Here is a 25,890-nt window from a genome sequence, read left to right on the forward strand (position 1 = left end):
ACAACGGTAACCACAGAGCTAAAAGACAATTTGCACTACGGTCTTTTAGCAAAGGACAGCCCAACATGTCTGAAGACTTTGAAATTGAGGAGGAACAGCATTTCTTTGTTGAGCCGTATTTGTTTGAGCCCGAGTATACGGACCGAACTCAGGCTACTGGACAAAGCAGCCACCACAGCTCATGAACCTTCAGCCAGCCGCAGATACCGGAGTTGAGCACTGGAAACCGGGTGGTGTAGCCTAGTTGTTTGAAATGCAAAGCAATGCCAACGGATGAGGAAAGTCTTGGCGATGCCTGCACTTGAGAATCTGGACATCAGTACTGACGAGACTGCTGCTCTTCAGAGATCGCCGATCACCCTGAGCGCGCACATGTGAGCGCAGAGCACAGAGAAGCAGTCAGAGCTACAGGCTACAGTGAGGCTAAAAACAGAGTTCATATGACGTTTTTCGAAACAACTTTTTATGTCGGGGCTGCAACACACTTGGATCACTACAGATGAGCAGTATGGAGATACTTTGTGGATTCAATTTTGTGCTCTTGGACGTTAGTCTGGGGCGCCGTCTGCCATTAGGTGTGCTGGCTGCTCCCCCCGCCGATCTTCGCAAGGGATGTGAGAACTCTAAAACTTCACCAGGGCGTTCTTCAGCATGAGGGTGAGTAGATAATGGCTGAATTTTCATTTTTGGGTGCACTATCCCTTTAACAGGGGACATGTGTCATTTTGTGCTAACAAAGAGGGGACTTACTGCAAATTAGCAGGATAGCAAGGAAATTCAAGTGAAGGAAACAATGATTATCATATGCAAAGCCAGATTTACCATGACTCAACATGACTCAAAATGACTGCCCATTTCCCAACAATAGCTTAAAGCTAATCATGTCTGATAAGTTCTGATGCATCATTTACCCAAATTAGGGGACATTACTTCAAGTTGTAACTACAATGGCTTACTCCACACCTGGCTAAAAACACCCCTGATAAGCTGCACAATGGATGAAGAGTTGAGGTCATTAAAACTCAAGTCCTGCTCCAGAAGGAAAAACAGAGAAGTCAGATTGAAGAAAATAAGTATTATATTGTTTGTTGGGGTTGCTGTTTTTCTATGCTGAGACTGAGAATTACATAACTCACATTCAAATATATTAGAAAAGAAATGCGTAATTTTTTTTTTTTTTTTTAAAAGTAAATTAGAAATTTACCAACATCACATGTTAGATTTACCAAATATAGAACGCACAGATTAATGAATATGTGATGTTCATGTTATTGGCACATGTGCTCTTTCACAAAACTGAAAACATCAAACTCTGACACATAATTACAAACAATTATGTGTGTTTCTGTTCTCCACCATCAAACAGGGGACATGTGTCATTTTGTGCTAACAAAGACGGGACTTGCTGCAAGCCATTCTGTACAATCCAATCACACACACACATACACATACACATATACACACACACACACACACACACACACACACACACACACACACACACATTTTCTCTAAGAATCAGAAATGGTGTATTGCCAGGTAGGTTAGCACATACAAGGAATCTAACTTGGAGATTTGATGTATAACAAACAGTGCAAAAGTCAAGAGACAGAATATAAAATATAAAAAAGGAGAAGAAGGGGAGGTGATTTGGAAAAAAATATTGGTTTTCAGAGTGGAAGAGCTGAACAGTTTTTGCAGGATTGTTGGCCAGCTAAAACATTCAGCATCAAAAACAGGCAACAGACAATCTATATAGCCATTGCTCCTTTTCTTTTGACCTTTTTCTCCCAGAGATTTCTGTCAACCCAATAAAGCATATTAAAGACAAAATGTAAAATAAGGTCCAGAGCCAAAAGTCCCCCTGCCTGAAAAAGACATGCTTTATTAAGCAGTATATGTTTCTCTCTTTTTTATTTTATTTACATCCAAGGCTGTAAAAAGGCTGATGGTTAATTTACTGCAATGATCTTCCTCTGAAGAAGGAGTGAGAACCGCTCAGCATGCATCAGGTGGACAACGGGGGAAAGTGAGGGCAAACACTTAGAATTCAAGGAGTTTTACCTTACAACATCCTTGGAAATTTTTATACAGCTAATTTTTTTCTGAAGCTTCCTCAGGCCTGTGTCCACATAGCATTTTTTTCTCAGTGCCGGCATCTTTTTTCAAATGTTCCCAATGAAGAGAGCGCTTTTACAGCCTAGAAAGAAAGTGCAGTGCCCAACATTTTCAGAGGTTTTTTGTGTGGTCACTCCAAGCACTTGTAGTTAAAAATCTCTGAACCTTTCAAAAAGGTGCTAGTGTTGTCACTGCTGCTGTTTTAGCTGCTGTCTATCCTGAGCTGTATGATATGTCAGTCCAGCCCATTCTCACTTCCAACTCATCAAATACTTTTTTTCTGATTTCTGTGTCAGAGAACAACACTCAGAAGCACCTTTAGAGGTGGCATTGTGATGATTTTGGTTCCTGTGGTATGTTTTTGTGTTTGCTCTCTCTCCCTCCCCTCTTTTGTGTTCTGCAGTGCATGTGTGTGTCAGGGGGTGTGGCTGGCTTCTCCTCCAGCAGTAGATGAGGCACACCTGTCTTCACTCACCTCATCTTCCTGTCTACAAAAGCCTGGTCTTCACTCCACTATGCTGCCAGATAATTCCGTCATGTTCGGTAGAGCTCTGTGTTCTTACATTTTGTATCTTGTGATCAACTTGTTGCATAGCTGTATTTTTGCTGCCTGTTCTTCTAGTGTTGCTAGAGTTTTTTTGAACTTACCTGTGGTTTTTTCCTGTTGTGCTCAGGTCGACTTTGTGCCTCACCGTGTGCCTGAGTTTTTTCAATCCATCCTTCGGTGATTATTCTACGCAGCTCCCTGCCTCCACTGCCTGCTCTTTTGTTTTTTCTTGTTATTAATAAACCTTTTTTTTGTTACTTACCTGCATCAGTATCTGCTTTGGGGTCCAAACAAACCAGGCATCACACGCACCAGGCATGTCAGTTTTAGGGGTGGTGGGCAACAACACAAGCCATCAAATACTGGCTCTTTGTCAATGGATGTCAGCGTCAGACATGAAGGCAGAAAGACAACCTGATATGTTCCAGTTAGCAGCAGTTTGCAATACCTTCAGCAACTACTGTAATGTAAAGAGCTACAAAGGCCATATAGGGCAGATGGGAGGAGAGGTGGATGGGTCAAACAAACTCTGGAGTTTCACCCTGGAGCCCACTGTTCAGCCAAACCATGGTTTGTTTTGTTTTGTTTTGTTTTTCTCAACCTGAACATGTGCTTTTGTTGCCTAAACCTAAGAAAATCGACGTAAAAACGAACTGTTAAACTTACGCTGTAACTTTATTTTGAAAAAAAAAAAAAACTGTATGCATGTAATGAGCAAAACTGTACATTTCCCATGAAAATTAAAGTATCTTTTGAAAACACATAATGCATGAAACACACACAAATTGACATGTTGTCCCTGAACATCTTAAACTGACACAAGAGGCTACCTAGTGCATCATATTCTGACTTGTATATCCACTGACAAAGCGGTGGTATTTGACCAGTTGGGATGATTTGGGATGTGTTGGTCAGTCAGAAACTACAAAAGCAAAGACAGAAAAGTCCATTTGTGGGAGCAAATGGGCTGGACACTGAATATTGATGGTGGGTGTTGTGTTTCCATTTTAAGCTTGTTAACTATGTAGTCAACCCTCTGTTAATGTAGCGTTATGTTAACTATCAAGCTAACAATAATGCCATGATGCCAGGAAAAAAAAGCCAAATGCAGCATGTCATTAAACCAAGCACCCTGCCACTGAACTGACTGCCAAAGAAAAACACTATGTGACCACAGGCTTGAGATGCTTAAGTGGTTTCACACAAGTGGTAAAAGTGTATAATCTTCACTTAGAATTCTTTATCATTTTTTTCTGATTATCACATCTACCAGATACTTCAGCTGCATCATCTTTGCCCATCAGTGAAGTACTGCCTCCATCTAGTGGCAAAAAACAAAGACAACACTCTGATAGGCTATTTTGTCCCCTTTTCCTCTCCCTCTTTTTTCTTTTCACTTGACTGCATTACTTTCAGAGTGAAAGTCAACTTATTGGGGAAAAAAAAAAGCTTGGGGTGCCCACTAGCTCACCTGGTAGAGTGTGCACCGCATATTCAAAGGCTGAGTCCTCTGCAGTGGCCGCAGGTTTGATTCCAACCCAACCTTCATCCCCACTCTCTCTCCCTCTTTCAGGCTATATCTGCCCTAAAGGCAAAAAAGCCCCAAAAATATCTTTAAAAATATAGAAAAACTTTTCATTCAAAAATGACAAGAAGTAATGTGTAAGAGTCAGCTCTTGTACAGATTCATCTCCACACTCCACAGTTTCTTGTTTTTTCTTCAGCTTAATTTCAGCAGCACTCTGGAAAGATGTGAATCCACCTCACAGAGAGCAGCAATCAAAACTGAACTGGCTTCAGTTCCCTTGTTTCGCACCATGTCGATCACATGTCGTGCTTTCTCTGCTCTGACTTTTGTTCTGGCTGACTGCATTTCTTCATCATTTATAACATGACACTCAAGGAGTTTATCCAGAAGCTTGTTCAGATTAGGCTCAGACACTCTGCTTACAAACTCTGCCCGAACTGAGAACAGCGTCTTGTCTGCTGGGACGTTGTCCTCTGCTTGGACACTGTCCTCTTCTGGGACATTACTCTGTGGAATGTCCCTTTTTGAACCTGGAAGATCACCAGGGAAAAGAAATTTGTTTAATAATCAATTTGAAATAGATCGCTTAGAAATTACAAATGTAACTGAAACTAGAGGTCATGTTTTTGTCTGATACAGCAACATATCTGTACAGCTCTGTACATCATTTGTCCTGTATTCTCCTTTAAGAAATATTCAGAATCCAAATGGGAGACATTACATTTTATATTTTTTTTTAGGTTTCATCAGGGCACCTCCTAGTTTTGCATTAATCTGTTGAAATGAAGACCTTCTTTTGATACAGTAGTCCATAAGATATTTTATTAAGCAGTGATGTCAGTGTTGTATCATAGGGAGAGCTGCTACACAAGAGCCACAACTCTCAACAACAACCACATTACTGAGGTGTTGTAGCAACTCATAATGTAATAATGGCTCATAATGTAATAAAATCATTAGCTTATAACGTAATAACAGCTTTGTGCATAATGTAATAACATATAATAACTTATTACATTATGAGCCTTACTGGCGCTGCTCATAATGTAATAACAGCTCATATTTAGGTCAAAACTGCACACACTGACAATGAGAGTGCACTTAAGGGCAGAGGTCTGTGTTTGTGTTTGACTATGATTTGTTTATAGATGGCGCGACAGTAACCAACTCAAAAGCCGGCTGGAGAAGAGGGTGGATTAGGGAAGAAGGAGGGGGACTGTAGTTCATGTAGTTTAAAAAAAGCATTTCCTTTGATTACTATTGCTACAATAAATGCAGGACACAATAACTTCTACAATAAAAACACATTTAAGATTGGTCTTTTCAAATAAGTAAGTGAACACTCTCCTTCCATACAACCTAGTGAAGACCTTCCATCAAAATGTTGCTGTTATTTTATTGTTGGTCTTAATGCCAATTTAATAAAGACTTTTAATAAGCATTGTTTTCCAACTACTTAGGTTAAATACATGACAGCAGCATAATATATTCATTCCATTTACTTTATTTTGGAACTTGTGCAAGAATGAGAAGAGCGTTTTAGAACCATGTAATAACAATGGACCAGCTCAAAAGTTCTTAAAACATAAACACAGCCTGTTAGGACACCCAAGTAAAAACATAAGTCCAAATAAATTTTGCTAAACAATATGCATCAATCAATCAATCAATCAATCAATCAATCAATCAATTTTATTTATAAAGCCCAATATCACAAATCACAATTTGCCTCACAGGGCTTTACAGCATACGACATCCCTCTGTCCTTTGGACTCTCACAGCGGATAAGGAAAAACTCCCCCCAAAAAAACCCTTTAACAGGGGGGAAAAAAAACGGTAGAAACCTCAGGAATAGCAACTGAGGAGGGATCCCTCTTCCAGGACGGACAGACGTGCAATAGATGTCGCATAAATAATATATAACAATAAATCATACTTGCCAACAAAAATCAAGTCCAGGGGGCTCCATTTGTCAGTGACTGTTCCAGTGTTCACTCAGATCAAGGCTTAACGAGTTGTTGTTTTTTTTTTTTAAAGAAAACTTTACTTCTTCCAATGAATGTCTTTAATATGGATCCATCCAAAGGATATATGTTTAGTCAGGATCCAGGCTGTAATCCACCTGGCATTTTGGCTGAAGAGCTGCCTGATATTGGAGGCAAGGCCACTATTGCGTCCAGCCACTCTGTATAACCTACTAATACTTATGCAGCAGTCCTCATCCGTCATAATATTTAAACTTTCCACCAACTGCTTACCTGCAACAATCAGACGGTGAAAGTGAGCATGGCATTCTCAAAGGCCCAAAATACCTAACACGGGTGCCATCTAGTGGCTCAACTTTATACATCTTACATAATAAAATGTGAGAAAGCAATTACGATTAAATAATTCTTGGTTTCTCTAATTTAGTTTACTATGCGCTGAAACCCATGCCGTTTGCTTTATTTGCACCTTTAAGATGTAAAAATGATGATAATGCAGTAGTTTTCTCACAATATGAACCATTATTACATTATGAACTCTTATTACATTATGAACTCTTATTACATTATGAGCGATGCCAGTAAGGCTCATAATGTAATAGGTTATTACATTATTGCGTTATGCACAAAGCTGTTATTACGTTATGTGCTCATGATTTTATTACATTATGAACTTTTATTACATTTAAGTTATTATATTATGAGCTGTTATTACATCATGAGTTGCAACAGTTGTCTTACATTACGTTTTTCGGTATCTGAATCGAGGCCTTAACGTCAGAGGATGTCACTTGCTGTGCAGACTGTAAAGCCTCTTGCTGTAATTGTTATTTGTGATACTGGGCTATATAAACAAAATCAACTTGACCTGAAATGTAACTTAGGTCAGTTTAGATGCTGGTACTTGCTCCTTGATAACACAAACAACTGTCTGCCCAGTACATGTAAGCTAAGTTTGTCTCGTTCGTTATTCACGGTATAACATTGGCACTCTCTTGTTCCCCACCATGTAACGCGGGATCTCTCTCTAGTTCCTCACAGTGTAAACACCGGCAGTCTCTTGTTTCCTACGGCGGAACACTTACGTTCCTTTTTTCCTTACATCATAACACTGGAACTTTGTTGTTTCTTACAATACAACACATACACTGTGTAATTACCTGTGGTGTAACACTAACATTCTGTAATTCTCTAAGGTGTAACATCAGTACAATGCCATTACATGTAACATAGGCGTTTTCTTGTTCCTTACTAAGTAGCACCGACACTCATTTTAATGATTAAAAACTCTAAAAAAAACTAAAAACATTTTTGTCAGAAAAAAGGATAACTAAATCTGATTTTCAGTGACTGTAATAACAAGAGGACAGTCAAGTGTCTGTGGCTATTTCAACTGTTTATGAAAGCAGGGCAGAGGACTGAACTAACTTTGTAGACAGCAGAGATTAACAGTAGAAAGTTTAAAAAAAACACTTAGAAGAGAGCATTTGAGAGATTTGAGTATGGATAAAAACCAGGTTACGTTGACAAGCATCCCTGCAAACATGCCGGTCACTTTTCATCTGAGCTGTAGGTTCATCTGTGCTTTTGTTTATTCAAACACCACGACTGCAGCCCAAACAATAATGAAAAAAAGAGAGAAATACACCATTACTTTGTATAATTCTACTATGAACAAAATCTAAGACCAGGTTGCGGCTAAGGAAGCAGGGCCAGTTGTCCACTAATTGGAAGATCGGTTGTTTGATCCCCGGCTCCTCTAGTCTGCCTGTCAAAGTATCCTTAGGCAAGATACTGGACCCCAAGCTGTTCCTGATGGCTGTGCCATTGGTGTGTGAGTGCATGGGAATGCTAAATAGCAGGTGGCACCTTGTATGGTAGCCTCGGCCACTGGTGTGTGTCAATGGGTTGATGTGACAACAAGAAAAGCGCTAGACAAGTGCAAGTCCATTCACCATCCATTTACAAAGAAACGCTTTTGTTACCTCAAGGCTGGATTATTGTAACTCTCTATTATCAGGTAGCTCTAGTAAGTCCTTAAAAACTCTCCAGCTAATTCAGAATGCAGCAGCACGTGTACTAACAGGAACTAAGAAACGCCATCATATCTCTCCTGTTTTAGCTTCTCTGCACTGGCTCCCTGTAAAATCCAGAATTGAATTTAAAATCCTACTGTTAACTTATAAAGCTCTAAATGGTCAAGCTCCATCATATCTTAGAGAGCTCATAGTGCCATATTATCCCACCAGAACACTGCGCTCTGAGAACGCAGGGTTACTCGTGGTCCCTAAAGTCTCCAAAAGTAGATCAGGAGCCAGAGCCTTTAGCTATCAGGCTCCTCTCCTGTGGAATCATCTTCCTGTTACGGTCCGGGAGGCAGACACCGTCTCCACATTTAAGACTAGACTTAAGACTTTCCTCTTTGATAAAGCTTATAGTTAGGGCTGGCTCAGGCTTGTCCTGTACCAGCCCTTAGTTAGGCTGACTTAGGCCTAGTCTGCCGGAGGACCCCTCTATAATACACCAGGCCCCTTCTCTCCTTCTCTCTCTCTCTCGTATCCTATTACTGCATCTAGCTAACCCGGCCATTCTGGATGTCACTAACTCGGCTTCTTCTCCGGAGCCTTTGTGCTCCACTGTCTCTCAGATTAACTCATATCACAGCGGTGCCTGGACAGCGTGACGTGTGTGGTTGTGCTGCTGCCGTGGTCCCGCCAGATGCCTCCTGCTGCTGCTGCCATCATTAGTCATTAGTCATACTTCTTCTGTTATTATACACATATGATTATTGTCACACATGTATACTGCCAGGTATTAATACATACTTTCAACATATTGTACCGCAGTAACCAGAACTATAACTATAATATTATTACTTCCATTAATGTTGTTGTAAGATACTGTCATTATCTCTCTCTCTCTCTCTCTCTCTCTCTCTCTCTCTCTCTCTCTCTCTCTCTCTCTCTCTCTCTCCCTGTGTCATATGGATTACTGTTAATTTATCATGTTGATCTGTTCTGTACGACATCTATTGCACGTCTGTCCGTCCTGGAAGAGGGATCCCTCCTCAGTTGCTCTTCCTGAGGTGTCTACCGTTTTTTTTTCCCCCGTTAAAGGCTTTTTTTTGGGGAGTTTTTCCTTATCCGCTGTGAGGGTCTTAAGGACAGAGGGATGTCGTATGCTGTAAAGCCCTGTGAGGCAAATTGTGATTTGTGATATTGGGCTTTATAAATAAAATTGATTGATTGATTGATTGATTGATTGATTGATTGATTGAAAAAAAAGAAACATATGGAGCCGCAGCTGGCTGGTAGGTGCAGTCTAATATGTCTGTTCTGCAGTTTTTGCCACATGTCCACATAGTCGCAAAGATCAGTCTAATGTCTCATCATCTGACTGTACAGGTTTAATACTGCAGGAAGTGACAGGGTCACAGCTAAGATGCCAAACATAAGCTGTGTAGCTGTGAACTCCCATACCAGTAAAACCATTTCACTGAATGACTAAACTGGAGCACCTCTGTGGCCAAAATATCTGGATTCTTCTTGGTTTGTTAATGTTTTTTATAGTTAGTGTAAACTGTGATTTAAATGGTTGAGTCAGTTTCTAAAATTCCCTCACATTGTTTTCTTAAATACAACGCCAAGACATTCACAGCAGTGTTTTTTTTAAAGAAAAGGTGTGAACTGCAACTTGCAGTCCAATTAAGTAATGACATGATATGGGGCAAATGTGCATGAGAGCTTTACATATCTATTCTATTTTATTCCATCACTGGGGTCTAAACTGTGACATCAGTGGTGCTACAGGATGGTGAAGCCTTTACCTATCAGATCCACGTCACGTTTCCAGACTTCTTGCCTCCCTTGGTCCTGGACCATCAAAGTTAATTCCTCTGGGATCGTTGTCAGGAAAACTTCAAATGTCGGATGATAATTTGGTCCATAATCTGAGCGAAATTGTTCACACTGAAAACCAGAAGCATTGTGTCATTTTCAAATAGGTTAAAAATGTTTATCTGGTACTTTCCTGCTTGTGAATATGATTTTAACATACAGCCATCATGATAATTTTGTTTGTAACCAGCAGAAATGTAGAAGTGACTTGACTCACCTCAGGCTGTATTTTGAAGCTCTGAGGTTCACAGTGAAAACTGTAACTTTGACCAAAGCGAAGGAGACAGTTGGAAGCAATCGGGATGTACTCAGCGCCTCTTTGTTTCTCTTCAACCTTCAGTAACATGTCATCTTCATTATTATTAAGTTAATGCTCAGATAGTCAAATCAATTTTACTCATAATAATACATTTAAAAACAAATGTTTAACAGAGTGCTTTACGGAGAAAATTACAATCAAATAAAAGCACAGGCATAATCATGAGGATATAATGTCAGTAAATTAAAGTGTAGAATAAGTAATTCAACAGCATTGCAGAGAAAATGAATAAAAACACATAAAAACCATGGTTACATTACATAGTATTTTACGCCACCCGGTATAAACATTACCATTAGTATTTCAATATCAGTATTTAAACATTATTGAAATATATTTAGCAACTATCCCTTTTTTAGCCTCTTTACAGATCCACTGAACAGTGACCAGATGAAATAATGCAATTGTTCATATATGTGTGTTGCTGGTAACAGGCAGGAATCCCTTAACTTTTGGAAAGTTACTTGTATTTCATCATACAGATCACTAGGTATAGGTTTGTCTTTTGTAGCCCATTATTTAAATACCTAGGTATTCTAGCAGATAACAACCTTAGTAATCCAAATAAACTTAATTTTTACCTCTTTAGGGAAAAATTTATAAAGACTGGTTGTGATGGATCACTCTGCCAAAAAGTCTTATAGGAAGAGTAAATGAACTTCTAACTTCTCCTGTATTTATTTCATTCACTGCCATTAAATATTCCGCACACCCTTTTAAGAAACAAAATGATTTAATGGGAACGTTTTTGTGAAACTGCTTAGTTCAAAGAATTAAAAGAACAATTTAGAAATGACCTGTAGAGAGAGGAGGTGTACGGCTTCTGGATTTGCAGTTGGTATCATTATTTGCTGAGACCATTATTTCACTTGGTTGGAGGATGTGAGTCACCCTCCTGGATGCAAAATGACAGTTACATATTAAAGGTGGAGTAGGTGATTATGGAGAAAGATAGTTGATTGCTGAGTGTCACTATCAAGTCGTCAAACACTTACCCTTTGGTATTCAGCAATACCAACCCGTTTTTATGTTTCTCCAGAATCACCTACTCAACCTGTAAACTTAAAACAACTTTCTCATATTTTCTACTGCAATACTGATAGAAATGTAAGCAGCGATGGGTCGGGTCCGGGCATTTTTAGGCAATCCTGAGCAACAAGCAGAAGAATTGGAAGACATTTAGGAATTTAGCAACACAATCTCCTTTTTTCATCAGCTGAGGCTTGAACTCACAACCTCTGAGACTAAGACTCAATTTCTATCTCACTGAGCTAATTAGTCAGTGACAATTCATGTGTAGCTTCACAAATTGACTAAACCAGACGTGCAGGTTTAGCAGCCGTCCATGCATGGAAAAGCAGATTTCAAACCACTGTAAAAAATTCAGTTATCGAAACAAAAATCTGAAAATACACATATTGCATCTAGACAGCATGGAAATGTTGGTAATTCATTTTAACAATGATTGATTTGCTCCATAAGTGAAAAACTGATGTTTAACTAGTTGATCTATGTGCAAAGTGAGAAGCCTCAGATGGTTTCACACTGAAGTATTGACACTGGATCTTTGTGCAAAGTCTGGTTTATTTTCAAGTATGAGAAGCCAGATTTTCTAGCAGAAAAAAGACTTGAAGATGCTGCACAGTGATCAGTCACGCTCAGGCAATTTTAAGCAATAAACTGGAGCACAAGTAGATGTTTACATTAGAATGTGGATTCTGCACCAGTTGAGGCTCGAATCCGCAACCTCTGGAACCTAAGACGGTCATCTACCGCTCTGAGCTAATTGGCAAGTAGCAACTCAACAGTGTCTTCACAAACTGAGTAAGCCATTCACTGTTGTGCAGGAAAGCAGCCATCCATGCATGGAAAAGCAGATTTGAAACCACTGTAAAAAATTCAGTTATTAAGACAAAAATCTGAAAATACACATATTGCATCTAGACCGCATGGAGATGTTGGTAATTTGTTTGTAACAATGATTGATTTGCTCCATAAGTGGAAAAACTGATGTTTAAAATTGCCATTTTTACGTTGACTCCAATTGTTCACATTAGAGCAAAATTCAAAATGCTGTCAAAAATTCAGTTTTTGAGGTAAAATTCTGAAATTTGCCACACATCATCTACCATGACTCTAGACTCATTTTTTTCATGAACAATGAAGATTTATTTAGCAAGAATCTGCATGTATATGTTTACAGTACTGTTTACAGTCAAACATTTTGATGCACTGTAGGCTCAATTTTTGATAAATCAAAAATCTGTGTGGATTGTTTGTGTAGGACAGTCTGAAGATGCTCTGTAGCAAGTTTGGTGTCAATTGAGCAAAAATTGTGGGAGGAGATAGGTTTAAGAAGTTTTATAAAAGTTTTTTTCAAAACAGTGATGAGGGCTACGGTTTGATGAAAGTTGTGAAGTTGTAGCACGTATGGTTGATTTGAAGTTTTGAACTTTAGACGCTTGCTGTAGCGCCACCATCAGGACTATTGGCTTGAGTTTACAGCTGAGGATATCTGGCATGAGACTGGACCTTTGTGCAAAGTTTGGTGAGTTTTCAACCATTGGGAAGTATGATTTCCTCGGAAGAAGAAAGAAGAAGAATACCTAGGATTACAATAGTGTTCTGGCAGCTTAGCTGCCCGGACCCTAATAAAGTCAGTTAAAATGAAGACATAATTTCCCTTATCATTATTCACTAATGTTTTGTTCAAGACAATATTTTAATTTTGGACAAATTTAGGCTCCTCCGTGAACCGTCACCTTATCGTGGTGGAGTTTGAGTGCCCTAATGACCCTAGGAGCTATGCTGTCGGGGGCATTTTGCCCCTGGTAGGGTTTCCCATGGCAGATTGGTTCTGGGTGAAGGGTCAGACGAAGAACGGTTCAAAAGACCCTTCATGATGGACACAAACAAGGACACATGTACCCGGCCCCACCCTGGAGCCAGGCCTGGGGTTGGGGCCCGTGGGTGAGCGCCTGGTGGTCGGGCCTTCGCCCATGGGGTCCGGCCGGGCCCAGCCCGAACCGGCTACATGGGCTCGTCCCCCTGCAGGCCCACCACCCGCAGAGGGATCCAGAAGGGTTCGGTGCAATGTGGATTGGGCAGCAGACCAAGGCGGGGGCCTTGGCGGTCCGATCCTCGGTTACAGAAGTTGGCTCTTGGGACATGGAATGTCACCTCTCTGAGGAAGGAGCCGGAGCTTGTGGAAGAGGTTGAGCGCTACCGGCTAGATATAGTCGGCCTCACCTCGACACATAGTTCGGCTCTGGAACCTAGTCCTTGAGAGGGATTGGACTCTCTCCTTCGCTGGAGTTGCTCCGGTTGAGAGGCGGAGGGCCGGGGTGGGCTTTCTGATAGCCCCCAGACTCTCTGCCTGTACGCTGGGGTTTACCCCAGTAGACGAAAGGGTTGCTTCCCTGCGTCTTCGGGTCGGGGAACGGGTCCTGACTGTTGTCTGTGCTTATGCACCGAACAACAGTTCAGAGTACCCGCCCTTTTTGGAGTCCCTGGGACGGGTGCTGGACAGTGCCCCGACCGGGGACTCCATTGTTCTGCTGGGGGACTTCAACGTTCACGTGGGCAATGACAGCGGGACCTGGAGGGGCGTGACTGGGAGGAACGGCCTGCCCGATCTGAACCCGAGTGGCGTTCAGTTATTGGACTTCTGTGCGGGTCGCAGTTTGGCCATAACTAACACCATGTTCAAACATAAGGATGTCTATCGGTGCACATGGCACCAGGACAGCCTAGGTCGCAGGTCAATGATCGACTTTGTAGTCGTATCATTTGACCTGCGGTCATATGTTCTGGACACTCGGGTGAAGAGAGGAGCAGAGCTGTCAACTGATCACCACCTGGTGGTGAGTTGGATCAGATGGTGGGGAAGACACCGTGCAGACCTGGCAGGCCCAAACAAACAGTGAGGGTCTGCTGGGAACGCCTGGCGGAAGAACCTGTCCAGATGATCTTCAACTCCCACCTCCGGGAGAGCTTCGACCACGTCCCGAGGGCAGAGGGGGACATTGAGTCCGAATGGGCCTTGTTCCGCTCTGCCATTGTCGAGGCAGCGGTTGCGAGCTGTGGCCGCAAGGCTGCCTGGGCCAGTCGCGGAGGTAATCAAGTCAGGCTGAAAAAGGAGGCCTACAGGGCATGGTTGGTCTGTGGGTTTCCGGAAGCAGCTGACGGGTACCGGCGGGCCAAGCGGAGCACAGCGGCAGCAGTCATGGAGGCAAAAACTCGGGCGTGGGAGGAGTTCGGTGAGGCCATGGAGGAAGACTCTTGATCGGCTCCAAAGAGGTTCTGGCAAACCGTCCGGCGCCTCAGAGGGGGAAGGCGGCAACTTGCTCACACTGTTTACAGTGGGGGCGGGGAGCTGCTGACGTCAACTGGGGACATTGTCGGGCGGTGGAAGGAATACTTATTCCAGTGAGGAAACAGAGATGGGGGTCTCGGGGGCGGGTCGTCCAATTTCTGGGGCAGAAGTTGCTGAGGTAGTGAAACAACTCCGAGGCGGCGGAGCCCCGGGGGTGGATGAGATTCGTCCTGGATATCTCAAGGCTCTGGATGTTGTAGGGCTGTCCTGGCTGACATGCCTCTGCAACATTGCGTGGACATCGGGGGCAGTGCCTCTGGAGTGGCAGACCGGGGTGGTGGTCCCCATTTTCAAGAAAGGGAACCAGAGGGTGTGTTCCAACTACAGGGGGATCACACTCCTCAGCCTACCTGGTAAGGTCTACTCCAGGGTGCTGGAGAAGAGGGTCCGGTCGATAGTTGAACCTCAGATTGAAGAGGAGCAATGTGGTTTTCGTCCCGGACGCGGAACCGTGGACCAGCTCTTTACCCTCGCCAGGGTGCTGGAGGGGGCATGGGAGTTTGCCCAACCAGTCCACGTGTGTTTTGTGGATTTGGAGAAGGATTACGACCGTGTCCCCAGGGGCATCCTGTGGGGGGTGCTCCGGGAGTATGGGGTTGGTGGCCCCTTGCTAAGGGCCATCCAGTCCCTGTACCGAAGGAGCATGAGTCTGGTTCGCGTGGCTGGCAGTAAGTCGGACCTGTTCCCAGTGAGGGCTGGACTCCGCCAGGGCTGCCCTTTGTCACCGGTTCTGTTCATAACTTTTATGGACAGAATTTCTAGGCGCAGCCGAGTGGTGGAGGGTGTCAGGTTCGGTGATGGGAGGATCTCGTCCCTGCTTTTTGCGGATGACGTGGTCCTCCTAGCTCCATCGAACAGTGACCTCCAGCTCTCAGTGGGGCGGTTCGCAGCCAAGTGTGAAGCGGCTGGGATGAGAATCAGCACCTCCAAGTCTGAGGCCATGGTCCTCAGCCGGAAAAGGGTGGATTGCCCACTCCAGGTCAGGGGGGAGGTCCTTCCTCAGGTGGAGGAGTTTAAGTTTCTCGGGATCTTGTTCACGAGTGAGGGTAGGATGGAGCGTAAGTTTGACAGGCGGATTGGGGCGGCGTCAGCAGTGATGCAGGCGCTTAACCGGTCCGTTGTGGTGAAAGGGAGCTTAGCCAGAAAGCGAAGCAATTTACCGGTCGATCTACGTTCCAACCCTCACCTATGGTCACGAGCTCTGGGTAGTGACCGAAAGAATGAGATCGCGAGTACAAGCGGCTGAAATGAGTTTCCTCCGCAGGGTGGTTGGGCTCAGCCTTAGGGATAGGGTGAGGAGCTCAGACATCCGGGAGGGACTCGGAGTAGAGCCGCTGCTCCTCCACATCGAGAGGAGCCAGTTGAGGTGGTTCGGGCATCTGGTAAGGATGCCTTCCGGGCACCTCCCTTGGGAGGTGTTTCGGGCATGTCCAACTGGGAGGAGACCTCGGGGCCGCCCCAGAACACGCTGGAGGGACTACATCACCTGGCTGGCCTGGGAACGCCTCGGGGTTCCCGCGGAAGAGCTGACGGCAGTGGCGGGGGAGAGGACTGTCTGGGCTTCTTTGCTGAGGCTGCTGCCCCCGCGACCCGGACCCAGATAAGCGGAGGACAACGAGTACGAGTACGAGTACAAATTTAGGTCGCTGTTTACTATTAACACCACCTGTTTGAAGAAATACACGAGAGAAACCCAGGGAAAAAAACACTGAAAATGAGCAATCTGAAGATTTACAGTTCAGATTGATTTAGATTCTTACTACAGCATAAGAAGGTTTGTAAATAAAAGATTCAAAGTCTGACTGACCTGAATCTCCTTTGTTAAAACTGCTGTGGCTTAAAAAAGTTTAAGCTGATAGTGAGCACATATGACAGATAGCTTTACCTCATTCAGAGGGACATTGCTGGGCAGCAGTAATACATTGAGTACTTGATGCCTTCTGCTCGGAGGTCTGAGGAACAGTAGAACCTGGCAAGTTATTGGCAGTTTGAAGTTCAGAAGCCTTTTGATGTAATCCCACATCAGACCGAAGGCAGAGAGGTGAGGGACCTTCACAATCACATGAGTGTCTGTAATCTTCAACGGCTTCAAGATGCTCATTCCATCATCAGTGATGTGGACGACAGACAATAGGCCATTAATCAGCAATGCTGTGAAAGAAAAGAGCTGTTATTTTATTTTACTGCTAATAGGTTATTCTGCTGTATTCAGTTCTTAGTTCTCGAGTTCAGAAAGATAAAATGAATCTATTGTCATATCAAGGATGTGCCAGTTTGCCTCTGTCTTTTACTCATCTAATTTACTATTATTTTCCTGTTTCACACATAATCTGTCTGGATGTGTGCATTTAGTGTTAATAAACTCCATTACACTTTTTACACAGTTTTTTTTTTTTGCATGTCACCATATGCAGCTAGTTTAAACTGGTAGCACTACACATGAATACAAATCTTTGCATTTTTACTCATTATTTCTTTCACACTGAAGACAGCAATGTGTTTACCCTCCTTTGTTTCACAGTGTGGAAGGTGGAGCTGACAGACAGCAGCATCCTCTGAACACGTGATTTTGAATAGTGGCCCTGCAGCCATCTTGCCAGCTGTCTGGAGGATGATCTCATCCCATTGGACAATGCTGTACAGCAGCTCCGCCTCCTGGGCCACAACAAACACCACTCCAGTCAAAGCACACTGGAACACACCTGGACCAGGACACCTGAACCTGTAGGACAAAGAAGAACTGATTACAACAAGCTTTCAGTCTGTTAATCTATGATGTGCTGAGCTAAGCCATGCAGACCCTTCACATTTTTTTTATCTTGTTTGTGGTGTTGTAAGTGTTTCAGTCTTCCTTTCTGCATGGTCACATGATTCATTCAATCATCCAACAAAAAAATCACTGATTCTTTATGGGATTGATCAGGCATCCTGACATCAAACAAAAACCCAATCTGGCATATATTCCCCTAAATTCTAATATAATTCGAGGAAACAAATTTGGGACTAAAGTCAGGGTTAGTGCACACAGCATCTATCAGGCAGACAAAAGCAAAACCAATCCAGCTTTTTTCCTGGTATAAAAACTAGATATATGATGCTGCATTACTTAAAAATTAAGCACTGCAGTTCTGATAAAGTGGTCTGGTGCTTTAAGCAGGGTTACTTTATTAAACTAAATCAAATGAAAACAAAAATAGGCAGTGTAAAATATTTTTAGTGAACTTGAACTAAATAGCCCTGTGATTGTCTGGCGACTTGTTCAAGGTGTACCCTGCCTCACCAGCGACCATAGTCAAATGTATCCCTGGGGCCAGAGCGGGTGACATTGAATCAAATTCAAAACTGCTGGCTAAGGCTTTAACGTAGATTTAGATTTAGTAAGATTGTTATTCACGTCGGCGACAATGACACCTGGTTACGCCAATCAGAGGTCACTAAAATGAATGTTGCCTTGGTGTGTGAATATGCAAAAATGATGTCGGACTCCGTAGTTTTCTCTGGACCTCTCCAAAATCTGACCAGTGATGAGATGTTTAGCCGCATATCATCATTCACTCGCTGGCTGTCCAGGTGGTGTCCAGCAAACAATGTGGGCTTCACAGATAATTGGCAAACTTTCTGGGGAAAACCTGGTCTGATTAGGAGGGATGGCATTAAACCCCAGAGCCCTTTTTAACACCGTCAATAAGCTACTTCAACCAGCTAATCAGTTTCCTTTGTCTCCCTCCACTAAACTCTGCTGTGATTTTATGGACTTTTTCCAGAATAAAATCTCTTCTATTCATCAGCTTCTACAATACTCAGCTACACAAAATCATCCTATCACCACCCCCCCTCCTACCAATATCAGCTCTTTTTCAGCTTTCTCTCCTGTCAATGAGCAGACTGTAACAGAACTTGCTTTAAAGTCAAGGTCCACCACTTGTCTACTTGACCCTATGCCCACTCCTCTGATCAAAACCTGTCCGCCTGCTCTCTGTCCCCTGCTGTCACATATAATTAACACTTCTCTTCTGTCTGGCTGTGTTCCCTCTATGTTAAAACTTGCTGCTATCACACCCGTTCTCAAGAAATCTGGCTCAGATCATGATGACCTCCAAAACTACAGACCCATCTCTAATCTTCCATTTTTAACCAAACTCTTTGAGCAGATTATAGCCAGTCAGATCCAGGCCCACATGTCCACCAATGACCACTGGGAAGAGTTTTAATCTGGATTTAAGGCTAGACACAGTACTGAGACAGCTCTCACAAAAGTTACATCTGCTCCTAGCTGCTGACTCTGGCCATCTCAACATACTGATTCTGTTAGACCTCACTGCTGCTTTTGACACTGTCTGCCATAATCTCCTGCTTCACCGAATAGAAACCCTTCTTGGTATCACCTGCACTCCATTATCCTGGTTTAAGTCATATCTCACCAACAGAGAACAGTTTGTATCCATAGACAAATTTAGATCCCCCACATCCCCACTAACTCACAGTGTCCCCCAAGGTTCAGTTCTCGGTCCTCTACTATTCATCATCTATATTCTTCTTCTTGGTCACATCATCCATCAGCATGGTCTTAATTTTCACTGTTATGCTGACAACACACAACTCTACATTCATTCCAAGCCATCAGACACACTCCCACCATCCAACCTGTTAGACTGCTTAAATGTCATAAACACCTGGATGACCTGCAACTATCTCAAACTTAATCAGGATAAATCAGAAGCCATCATCATTGCCTCCCCATCTACACTCCATAAGGTCTCCCACCTCAACTTTAACATCCCTGAGTTCATCACTTCCTCTGTCACTGAAGTCAGAAATCTTGGTGTTATGTTCAACTCCACCCTCTCCTTCGACACACACATCAAGAACATCACCAAAACTGCTTTCTTTCACCTGAAAAACATTGCTCGTCTCAGCCCCTCTCTCTCCCAATCTGTTGCAGAAACACTCATCCATTCATTCGTTACATCCCGGTTAGACTATTGCAATCCACTTCTCATTGGTCTACCCACCCACAGGTTAAAATGACTCTCCTCCAAAGTATATTGTTACAAATTATATTCATTATTATTATTATTATTATTATTATTTATTTATTTATTTATTTATTTATTTATTTATTTATTTTTTTTATTTTTTTTTTATTTGCTCTGACACATACCAATTACAAGATACTCAAAACTACTTAGTATGGGTATAATATGCATTTCCTGAATCTTTAGAGTCCTGTGAGTATTCCAGTTTCTGAGTTGTGTGTCCCTGATGTTTCTAGATTCCACGGGGCTTAAAGGAAAGATATATTTTAGGCAAAAATTGTGAAAAAACGTGTGTCATTGACTGTTTAAAGGGCTACAGTTACCTCAATATTTGTCAGAAAGATTCACAATTGGGCTTGAAAGAAAGCCAAGAAGCCCCCCTTTAAAATGACACCCAATACAGTTTTATAAAGCATCGAAAAATGTCCTGACTATGAGCCTAAACCAGGATATGCCAAAATTATTGAAATCTAAAGTTAAAGAAGAGTAGTGCATGAAAACCTAATAAAAATTACAACTTCTGTGACAGAAAGACAAAACAGGAGAATTAAATGTTGGCTGTTAAATTTCAGGTCTCTGTCACTAAAGCAGCGTTTGTAAACAAATTTACTGAGCCTCACTGAAACATGGCTGTGTCACAATGAATATGTCAGTCTAAATGAATCCACTCCTCCCAGTCATAATAATACCCACATTCCTTGAGGCAGCGGCCGAGGAGGAGGATTTGCAGCCATTTCTAACTCTGGTCTATTAATCAGTCCTAAACCTAAACTAGATTATAATTCCTTTGAAAGCCTTATCCTTAGTCTTTTACATCCGACCTGGAAAACCTCGCAGCCACTTTTATTTGTTATAGTGTACTGTGCTCCTGGCCCGTATTCTGAATTTGTATCTGAGTTTTTATCCAGTTTGGTAATTAAATCAGATAATGTTATTATTGTCAGTGATATTAATATTCATGTTGACGTTGATAATGACTCCCTCGCTTCTGCATTTACCTCATTATTAGTCTCCATTGGCTTTAGTCAGGGTGTACATAAACCCACTCACTGTTTTAACCATACTTTCAATCTAGTTCTGACGTATGGAATTGAAATTGAAAACCTAACAGTCTTTCCACAGAATCCCTCTCTATCAGATCATTATCTGATTACTTTTGATTTATTTCTACTCGATTACATGCCACTCAGCAACAGTTACTATACTAATTGTTTATCAGATAGTGCTGTAGCAAAATTTAAGGAAATGATTCCATATGTGTTAAATTTAACACCATGTCCCTCTGTAACAGAGGTTTCCCATACTGACTTTAAACTCAAAAATTGTCGATAGCGCTGCAGGCTCACTGTGAAAAACACTCAACTCTGTAGGACCTCTTAAAAAGAAGTTAATGAAGCAAAGAAAGTCTGCTCCTTGGTACAACTCAGAACAAACTATTACTCAGCATTAATAGAAGAAAATAAGAACAACCCCAGGTTTCTTTTCAGCACTGTAGCCAGGCTGACTGAGAGTCACAGCTCTATTGGGCCTTGTATTCCTTTAGCCCTTAGAAGTAATGATTTTATGAGCTTTTTTAATAATAATAATAATAATAATAATAATAATAACTTTATTTATATAGCACAATTTAAGCATAAAATGCAACACAAAGTATTGAACAGAAAAGACAATCATGCCATTTGTTAGAAATAAAAAAGAAAATAAAAGCATGAAAAAAGGAATGCCTAGTAACAGCATTAATACATAAAAACACATTTCAAGAGAAAGCAAAGGTGAAAAGGTGTGTCTTAAGATTTCATTTGAAAGTTTCAACAGATTTAGAGCTCCTAAGATAAAGACCCTCAGGTAGACTGTTCCAGAGTTTAGGACCATAATAAGCAAAGGCTGCCTCTCCATGCCTTTTCGTTGTAACAATTAAGATATTTGAATCTGAAGATCTTAGGGACCTTGAAGGCACATACATTTTGAGTATGTCAGACAGATAAGATGGGGCAAGGCCATTTAGAGCTTTAAAAACCAATAAAATAATTTTAAAATGTATTCTTTGACTGACAGGTAACCAATGTAGTGATTTAAAACTGGAGTGATATGTGCCCTCTGCCTGGTTTTTGTCAGAATACGTGCTGCTGCATTTTGCACAAGCTGTAACTTAGAAATGGCTTTCTTGGACACACCAGACAGAAGAGCATTGCAATAGTCCAGCCTGGTGGAGATAAAAGCATGAATCAGTTTTTCTGTATCTGCTTGGGAGAGAGACAATGACAAAATTCTAACTATTAGAGGCAAAATTCATGACCTCCTGTCCTCAGACAATACCAATCTGCCCTCAAACACAGCTGTAAGACCTGACATATATTTAGATTGCCTTTCCAAGATTACGCTTCAACAACTGACCTCAACGATTTCTTCATCCAAGTCATCAATGTGTCTCTCAGATCCCATCCCAACTAGGCTATTTAAGAGGTGTAACGGTACACAAAAATCTCGGTTCGGTACGTACCTCGGTACACAAGTCACGGTTCGGTTTTTTTCGGTACAGTAATAAAAAAATAGACAACTATTAAATATCTTTTACTTAGTGGTAACCTTATTAAAACATACCACCACAGCAGTAAACTCTTTTTACACAATTTTTGAATGAAACAAATGTATATAAAATCCTGCTTTTTCACATTGTTTGAATGAAAATAGAAATATAAAAGTGAAAAATAAAATCCTGCTCTTTTTTTAAACACATTTTTTGAATGAAAAATATAAATATACATTTCTGCTTGAACAGTTTTACTCAATTCAAATAAAAAGTATAGTGCAGCTGGTCAGCTTTAAAGCCTGCTCAGATTCAGATTTACTAGGAACTTACTTAGCTTTCCCACTTTGTTAAAGAACAGTAAACAAAACATGCTTATATCTAAAGTGCAGCTTAAACAATTTTACTCAACTCCAATGGTGTTGATTATTTCTTTAGCGTGATGGTCAGGGAAACGCTCTTTCTTTTTAAATGACGACGATATCGTAGTTTGCACCAGATTGCTTTTTCTAGTCGTGCCGGTTAACATTCAAACTCAGGTGGTGTCGCTTTAGATGCATTAGCATGTTAGACGTGTTTCCAAGGACATACCCGACCGCTGTTCTGCAGTGTTGGCACACTGCTTTTGTCTTGTCAACTTGTTTATTTCCATCTTCGTATTTTACCCTGAAACCAAAGTGTTCCCAAACGGAGGACTTAAGGTTTGCGGGTGGGTCTTCAGGTTCGTCAGGCTCACTTGCCATGTTGTCAAAATGCGAGAATGCACTGCACAAAGTGAAAGCGGAGATTTACGGGACTCGATCCGTCACTCAATTATGTCCGTCAGGGAACTAGATATTTTAAATGGTTCGGCTCGCAAAAACAGAATTAAAATAAAACAAAATAAAATAAAATAATATCCTGCGCCTAATAATTCGGTACAGGGTCGTGCCGAACTGAAAGTCGCGTACCGAACAGTTCGACACAAATACATGTTCCGTTATGGCCCTACTATTTAAGAAAGTCTTACCTTTAGTTAACACTTACATATTAGACATGATCAATATATCCTTATTAACAGGCTATGTACCACAGTCTTTTAAGGTAGCTGTAATTAAACCTCTACTAAAAAAGCCCACCCTGGATCCAGAGGTGTTAGCCAACTATAGACCAATATCTAATCTTCCCTTTATGTCAAAGATCCTTGAAAAAGTAGTCGCAGACCAGCTGTGTGACTTTCTCCATGATAACTTATTTGAAGAATTTCAGTCAGGATTTAGAGTGCATCATAGCACAGAGACAGCACTAGTAAAAATTACAAATGATCTTCTGATTGCCTCAGACACAAGGACTCGTCTCTGTACTTGTTTTATTAGATCTTAGTGCCGCATTTGACACAATTGACCATCAAATTCTGCTACAGAGACTGGGACATTTAATTGGCCTCAAAGGTTCTGCACTAAGCTGGTTTAAATCTTATTTATCGATCGATTTCAGTTCATTCACATTCACGATTAATCATCTTTACATACTAAAGTCTGTTTTAGAGTTCCACAAGGTTCTGTGCTCGGACCAGTTCTATTCACTTTATATATGCTTCCCTTAGGCAACATTATTAGAAATCACTCTGTAAATTTCCATTGTTAGGCAGATGACACATAATTGCATTTATCGACAAAGCCAGTAGAAACAGATCAATTAACTGAACTTCAAAAATGCCTTAAAGATATAAAAACCTGGATGAGCTCCAATTTCTTTATGTTAAATTCAGACAAAACTGAAGTTATTGTTCTCGGCCCCAAACACCTCAGAAACTCTTTATCTGATGATATAGATTACTGTAATTCCCTATTATCAGGTAGCTCTAATAAGTCTTTGAAAACTCTCCAGCTATTCCAGAACGCGGCAGCATGTGTACTGACAGGAACGAGATCACATTTCTCCTGTTTTAGCTTCTCGGCACTGGCTCCCTGTAAAATCCAGAATTTAATGTAGTGCCATATTATCCCACCATAACACTGCGGTCTGAGAATGCAGGGTTACTTGTGGTTCCTTAAGTCTCCAAAAGTATAACAGGAGCCAGAGCCTTCAGCTATCAAGCTCCTCTTCTGTGGAATCATCTTCCTGTTTCGGTTCGGGAGGCAGACACCATCTCTGCATTTAAGACTAGACTCAAGACTTTCCTTTTTGATAAGCCTGAGCCAGCCCTAACTATAAGCTTTGTCTTGTACCAGCCCCTAGTTAGGCTGACATAGGCCTAGTCTGCCGGGGGACCTCCTATATTACACCGAGCATCTTCTCTCCTTCTCTCTTTCACCTTCGCTAACATTCATGTCCTGTCACTGCATCTCGCTAACCTGGCTCTATTGCATGTTACTAACTCGGCTTGTTCTCTGGAGTCTTTGCACTCCACTTTCTGGCAGGTTACCTCATATCGCAGCTGTGCCTGGATCGTGTGACGTGGTTGTGCTGCTGCGGTGGTCCTGATTGATGCCTCCTGCTGCTGTTATTATTAGTCATACTTCCACTGTTATTATACACATAAGATTATTGTCACATATATATATATATATATTTATATATATATATATATATATTGGGGGCGGCAGTAGCTCAGTCCATAGGGACTTGAGTTGGGAACCGGAGGGTCGCCTGTTCAAGTCTGGACCAAAATATGGAGCATGGACTGGTAGCGGGAGATGTGCCAGTTCACACGGCACTGCAGAGGTGCCCAGGACGCACCGAACCCCCCCAACCGCTCAGAGCGTCTGTCATAGGCAGCCCACTCTGACATCTCTCCACTTAGTGCATGTATAGGTCCAGGTGTGTGTTCGGACCTGTGTGTAATTGACAGAGTGAAAAATTTAATTTCCCCTTACAACATATTGTACCACAATATCCATTATTATCATTATTATTATTATTATTATTATTATTATTATTATCACTATTCAATTCAATTCAATTCAATTCAATTCAAGACCTTTATTTGTCCCCGAGGGGCAATTGATTCTGCCGCAATATTATTATTATTATTGTTATTATTATTATTATTATTATTATTACTTAAATTAATGTTATTGTAAGCTACCGTCTGTCCTGCATCTCTCTCTGTCTCTGTCTCTCTTTATGTATCATATTGTCATATGGATTACTGTGAATTTATTATGTTGATCTGTTCTGTACGACATCTGTTGCACGTCTGTCCGTCCTGGATGAGGGATCCCTCCTCAGTTGCTCTTCCTGAGGTTTCTACCATTTTTTTTCCCCATTAAAAGGTGTTTTTTGGGGGAGTTTTTCCTTATCCGCTGCGAGGGTCCTAAGGACAGAGGGATGTCGTGTGATGTAAAGCCCTGTGAGGCAAATTGTGATTTGTGATATTGGGCTTTATAAATAAAATTGATTGATTGATTGATTGATTGATTGAAAATGAAACTTTAAGAGTCAAAACGTAAAACAACAAAAAAACAAAAAGTAATTTAAAACTAAAAATGAAATCAAAAATGAATATACCCTACGCTATAAGCACTGAAAGTAGCTAAACTGTACTAAGAAAGGTTGAACTTTCAATACAAGTATA

At 41.5% G+C, this 25,890-nt stretch overlaps 1 protein-coding gene across 6 annotated transcripts in view; it reads right to left on the reverse strand.

Moving 5' to 3' along the window:
- Positions 1-478: 478 nt before the first annotated feature.
- Positions 479-25,890, reverse strand: part of LOC125882094 (NACHT, LRR and PYD domains-containing protein 12-like) — a 52,020-nt gene continuing 26,608 nt past the window's right edge. For 2 of the 6 annotated variants that reach the window (XM_049565758.1, XM_049565759.1), the window contains exons 14-18: positions 17,273-17,490; positions 16,654-16,919; positions 10,292-10,408; positions 10,005-10,146; positions 481-4,723 (exon numbers count right to left, since the gene is read on the reverse strand). In XM_049565758.1, the coding sequence (XP_049421715.1) occupies positions 4,386-4,723; positions 10,005-10,146; positions 10,292-10,408; positions 16,654-16,919; positions 17,273-17,490 (1,081 nt within the window). In that variant the 3' untranslated portion in view covers positions 481-4,385. Of the gene's footprint in view, positions 4,724-10,004; positions 10,147-10,291; positions 10,409-16,653; positions 16,920-17,252; positions 17,491-25,890 lie in introns of those variants that run through there. The other 4 variants (XM_049565761.1, XM_049565760.1, XR_007448297.1 and 1 more) reach the window with 4 other exon arrangements.

The sequence above is a fragment of the Epinephelus fuscoguttatus genome, linkage group LG21, assembly GCF_011397635.1.
Source record: "Epinephelus fuscoguttatus linkage group LG21, E.fuscoguttatus.final_Chr_v1".
NCBI classification, from domain to species: domain Eukaryota; kingdom Metazoa; phylum Chordata; class Actinopteri; order Perciformes; family Serranidae; genus Epinephelus; species Epinephelus fuscoguttatus.